General features: G+C 37.8%; 1 protein-coding gene across 1 annotated transcript; it reads right to left on the reverse strand.

Annotated features, from left to right (window-relative positions):
• Window positions 1–403: 403 nt before the first annotated feature.
• cdk2ap2 (cyclin-dependent kinase 2 associated protein 2) lies at window positions 404–5,107 on the reverse strand. Its single transcript, XM_046047353.1, has 5 exons — window positions 4,955–5,107; window positions 3,142–3,297; window positions 2,691–2,782; window positions 1,754–1,874; window positions 404–1,127 (listed from the first exon to the last, which is right to left on the reverse strand). The coding sequence occupies exons 2-5, from the start codon at window positions 3,194–3,196 to the stop codon at window positions 1,060–1,062; spliced, it is 336 nt and encodes a 111-aa protein (XP_045903309.1). The 5' UTR covers window positions 3,197–3,297; window positions 4,955–5,107; the 3' UTR covers window positions 404–1,059.
• Window positions 5,108–6,000: the final 893 nt, after the last annotated feature.

The raw sequence follows: 6,000 nt of genomic DNA on the forward strand, positions 1-6,000 counted from the left end.
TTTGCATTTTGTTTGTTTGTGACAAGCAGACAGATGATAAATAATAATCTGTGTCGTTTTGTATTGTTTCAACTCCCAAGAATAATCCGTATAGTCCTCTGTAGGAGATGAGATATGGACAAAAACATTCTAAGCACATTTACTGTGCTTAAGTGTTTCAGAGCTCATATATTGTGGCCTTCATTAGTTGTTGAGTAGTGAGCTCAATGCCCTGCAAAATGTACAGCAAGACCTTTTTGTCAAGCTGTTATTTCAAAAGGTCAATGAACACTTGTGTTTAATGAAAGAACATTTTTTATAAAGATATGTCATCACCGTCAGATAAGTCATCAGTTTGACAAAAACAATCTGACCACTGATTCCATAGCAACCCATGTTTCACAAATGAAACAGACAAGGAAAGTGTTTTCTTCTGTTATTTAATTAAGATATACATACAGAACTGCAAAAATCTGGTTTACAAAATTTCCATACTAACAAATTGACTTGAGATGTACAGAGTTCTTGGGATTGAGAAACATCTATTTTGTGTTTACACTACAAAATATGATGAAAACTGAGCAAGGTTGAATAGAAATGGGGCATATTCAAGTTGCTCAGAATAACAAAAAAAATATGAAGTGGTTGCAGAGTGATGTTCAGAATAGAAACTTGAGTACAGGTGCAGTTGGAACCAAAAAAAACAAACTTTCTTGGTCAGTTGTCATTATAGAACAAACATTTCCATCCATTTAACCAAGGTTTTTACCCACAGCTCAACTAAAATGCGTTGAAATCCCCCCCTCCCCCTCCCACACTCGTATTTCAAAATAGTTACAAAACCACATTTTGCATAAACCCCAAAGGTCACAGAATGTTTGTAATGAATAAAATGGGTGTGGTGGAATGCAGGGAGAAGAAGGAGACAAGAAGGACATAATGCACCTATAAAAAGCCAGCGAGAAAAGGTGGGAGGATTATTATTATTTTTTTTAAAAAAAAAGGTTGTAAAACAAACAACTTCATGAGGCCAGGCTTCTACAGGGAAACAGTGAGAGGTGAAGGGAGCTTTCCAAAAGGTTATGTGCGGGCGCTTCTCTCCGTCTCTGCGAGACACTCCCTGACCAGTGCACGGGCATGGATTATACCTGAACAGGAGAAACATGTTGAAAGGAAGTTTAAAAAAAAAGCAAAAACAGTTTACTTACATTTATTTTTTCCAATTTATTGCTTACGTGAATTTCTGCTCTACTTTCTTATGAGTCTACCTCAATCTAGTCTAATGCATCCGAGACAGCTGTTATTACTGAGATGACAATAGGGCTGCAGGTCGAGTTAAAGACAAAATTGGGGTTCATCTGCCTGGTAAATTAACACCACAGCCACTGCAGTTAAAGAGGTTTCTAATGCATGTGATTCTATGCTAAACACACCAATACATTACTAATACATGTCTGTATTACTGTCCATCAGAATGTAAAGAGTCAAAAACAGGTCTAGCCTAATGATCGTCTCCTCTTGGACCCCATTTAATCCTGGTGTTTTGTTGACATTGCCTTTACTTTCTAATTGTTTGGTGCCCCCCCATAAAAAAGGATAATAATAATAATGATGATAATAGCAAAATCAACCAATGCTTTTCCTTATTATAGTTTTTTGTCTTTTTCTTCTGACTTCAGAAGAAAGCCCTTTATTAACTGTTCATGATACACACCAGGCATACAAATCATGACTTGCACTGAAAACAGGTGTGTTTTTGACAAGTAAAACATACCTCTCTTTAACCTCTCCATAGCGCTCTTACTTCCGGCGTATGTAGGCCTGATCTCACGGCTCATCTCCTCAATGACAGACAGGAGCTCGCTGTAGGTGGACCCTTGAGACACTTTGACAGGCTGTTTTTTTTTTCCACAAACATGCAATGTTTGGGGGAGAAAAACAAATATCCATCAAGACTTGTCACAGTTGGAAATCCACATCACAAGTCAAGATGAAGTATAGTGGAAAATGTAGACTAATATGGTATAGTGTGATGTAAAACAGAGGAAAAGCACAGGGTATCTTTATTTTCAAGACCAACTGTAGAACTACAACAACCCAACTTTTCCCCATCTAATCCTCTACATTGCCATGCAAGTCCATTCCTCGTTTCCACTGTTTCAAATGATTCAAGGTGGAAGGTGAATTAACTGAAGCAGACTCTCTCTTTCATCATGTTGTATATCTGAATGTTGTAATAGAATTTTTACTTCAACTCAACTGTTGATTTTGCCTTCGATTCTGTCTTTTTGTTAGGTGCATGGGTACAAAACTCCAATAAACCTGATAATCTAATGGGACCTGTGCTGCTGCAAATTAAGGAAAAGTCCCTCTTACAAATCAGTTACAAAAAAAAAAAGCCAGTTTTCAAATAATAACAGAAGGGGTGTGCACTTTGTTCCTCAATACAAATGCAACAGTTATGCAATTTTGTGAGACATTATTCATTCATTTGCTTTGTAGATATCACACTGCTTTAGCCCTAGTATGGTCACAGAGTGGCTGACAAAGCCATGGTGTCAAGTACAAGCTCTCTACCCTTTGACCTCTACTGGTAAAAAAATATCATTAAAAGTAGGTGTGGATTAATTGCTCGTTAACTAGTACATATGTATATGGAATTACCAAAATATGAGACAACACAACCGTGTATAGCTGTACTGCAGACATACCTGAACAAAGCCCATAGAGGGTGGGCCAAAGTCACTGAAAGCCGGCCTAAAGTTGGATGATGAGGGCAGAGATGGAGATGGCACAGAGGAGCCTGCACAGAGGAGGAGAACAGATTAACGGAACTTGTAACACAAGAACAATCACAAGATTGAGAGTTTATCACATCTACACCATGGCCACTATCCATTTCTTTAGTTAAAGTTGTCAGTGTCTTTGGTTTCACTATTAGTTTAACTATTATCACAGCATGATAATAACAATGTCTTGTTGTTATGGTTACTGTCATTCTAATATTGGCTAGACTCCCACTGATTTCCAAAGGTAATTAAAACAGTTGACCAGAAGTATTTTCCATGGCCATGGTGTAAAAGGTTTTCTTTCTATAACATAGACAAATGGCAACAGTCCAATCACTGCACGTCCACCATTAAAGCTGTGTGGTGTTAGAACCTGGAGGTGTGTGGTTGGAGCCAGAAGGCGCAGGAGCAATGGGTTTGTAACTCATGGCGATGTCAGCAGGCAGCTCCCCGTACGACGCGCCACTTCCTTCGGTCCCGTCAACCCGGTGCTTATACAGCTTTACTGGTGGTGATGAGCTCCTAAGAGCTGATGCAAATAAAATAAGAACGCATACAAAAACACAAATTAAAAAGGAAAGTACATTTATATTCATCCCCAGAATAACAAAGCAAGCTTGAATGTTTGTTTCAGAACAGAGTATATATGTGAAATTAAAGTGTGTTTACTCACTTTGTAGGACATATTGTTTCTGAATTTTATAGGAAAGAACTACGAACATTTTGCCAAAGTCATAGCAAAATGTGGCAACTCTGCCTTGCATATAGCCATGTATGTATACATCACAGAACGTATGACCAAACAATGTATAGTGTCTCTAAGTTTCAGCTTTTCATTCACGTTTTGTTTGTCTTTTCCCACAAAAACACACAGATTGATTTGTGCAGTTCATTTTTGGAAAGTATTTTGGGGGAGTTTTAGTGCCTATATTAAATAGACAGTTTAATATACTAAATCTGTAAATCTATAAATGACTTGGGACCATAATACATCTCTTACTGTCTGTTACCATATATCATCTGTTAGTGGTCTGCTGACTGTCCCCTGTGTCTAAACTCATTGATTAAAGCATTTAGATGCTATGCAACACAGAGCCTCTTCATTATTTACGGCGCATTTAACATCTAGTCTTTGACTATGTTGTGATTACTTCCCTGTTTTTATCCTACAATTTCCTTTAAAATAGTTTAATTAAATGTGTGTTGTTCCTGTTGTATTTAACATTGTTTATGTATTATTTTAAGCCCTTTTAATTAAGTGTGCAATAGAAATGAACTTCCTTTGCCAAAATAAGACCATAGGACGCTTTGGTGCCATACAGAGTAACGATTGGTAACATCAGACAGACTATCTTTGTCTCTAATGAGTATCTCACTCACGCCTTGCAACTAAAAGTGACCGGGCATTTTCTGTTGCTGCCCCCAGGTTTTAGAATAGTCTTCTGTCTAACATTAGGTCCTGCCCCACCATTGAAAGCTTCAAATCTAATTTAAAAGACCTTTTTATATCTTTTTAGTTTCTTTAATTTTATTTTTAACCAAGTACTTCATATTCCTTTTATTAGTGTGTACTTGTGTGATGTGTTTATTGTGTATCTGGATACACAATGGAATGTACTCTTTATTCATGTACACATGTATTTGTGTATATTGTGTATTTGGGAAGCACTTTGGATCAACTCTTGTTGTTTTTAAATGTGCTATATAACTGACATGACTTGCCTATCAACTATATATGCGAGACGAGACGAGAGGTTTACTGACGGTAACCTTTACAGTTCATCCATCCAAGTTTCCCTTCAGACAGGGTTCACCTGTCATTCAATTCTGGTAGATACTCTACCTGATATTAGAGATATGGATTTTACTTTATCAGTCTCGTGTGGTCGGGTTTGCAAAAGAACCTTTTAGAGCGTGAATGGGACCGATCAAAGGCGTGCGAAACAGAGCCAGAGGTGGCGAATGAAACAAAAGCTGACGTTAGCTTTAGAGGAAGGTGCCAAGCTAACTACTACTTGGTAATGTTAGCTAGATTAGCTAGCGTGCACCGGTTAGCATAACAACATGAGTAGAGAGCACAAAACAGTCGTGACACCGCGTTCATATTCTACACAAAGACAGTGAACGATATAAACGTTATCTACACTTGTTACCATTGAGAATCCAAAAGAGTGGTATTTTCTTACCTTTATAAACAGACTTTAAATCCTCTGTGGGAAGCGAGACCTGTCTCTTCCTCTGTGCGTGAGTCTGCGCAGAAGAGAAGCGTAGTGTACTGCTGTTTTTTTACTTTTGGAGCGATACGATTGGACGGAGGAACCTATGACGTCTGTTCCAAACGGTTGCGTCACATACGACGCTAAAGTTAGCTTCCGATTCGCAGCTTTCGATTCGGCAGTTAAGGGGAAAGTTAAGGGGAACTTAAGTGAAAGTTAACTTACGTTGCTGAGCGACCGAATCTCTTTTTTGCACCTCTTACTGCTGTGAAAGCTGTCATGCATTTTAAGCAAAGCCTTAACGCTGTCTGAAACACTTTTTTAGATTTGAAAAAACTTTATTTTATTTGTGAAAATGACAAAAGGGTGATTTCACTGCTTTTTTTGCATAAAGACCACATTAGACCGCCAGGGCCTAATCCAAAAACACTATACCTAGAGTTCTCAAATATGGACTACATTGTCCCAGAGAGGCTAAAGTTTCTTTAAAACATGGTTTAGATTTGGGAAAATGAAAAAAAGGGTGATAGTTCAATGCTTTGTTCACACCAAGTGACCTGGCCTTACAGCCTTTCGACTGCTCTGTCTCCGTATTGGTTAGTACTCCACTGATTAGGCTGGTTAAGGCTGGGTTGTGATGGGATTAGGGTTTGCCAATCAGAGTCAGAGTTGGAGGCATGATATGAGGCAAAATGTGTTTTCTTCAAATGATATTTGTTGGATAAATGGTTGGGAAAACATATAGCACATGTTATGATTTTTTATTTAAGTATTCCATGTTTTAGCCTTTTCCTGTATCTGTTTAAACTGGTGTTGTCTTGTGTTATCTCTGTAGACATAGTAAACTCTGTAATTATCTTGCGTTTTGAGTCTCTGAGTCTGTCAATGTCCAGAGCCTTCATTATGCAAATAAATAAGAACATATTAAACACATAGTTACACACTTAAATGCATTGATTACTGTAATGGAATGTAACTGAGTACTTTACTTTACTTTTACTTAAGTAAAAGATCTG

The sequence above is a fragment of the Micropterus dolomieu genome, linkage group LG04, assembly GCF_021292245.1.
Source record: "Micropterus dolomieu isolate WLL.071019.BEF.003 ecotype Adirondacks linkage group LG04, ASM2129224v1, whole genome shotgun sequence".
Classification (NCBI taxonomy): domain Eukaryota; kingdom Metazoa; phylum Chordata; class Actinopteri; order Centrarchiformes; family Centrarchidae; genus Micropterus; species Micropterus dolomieu.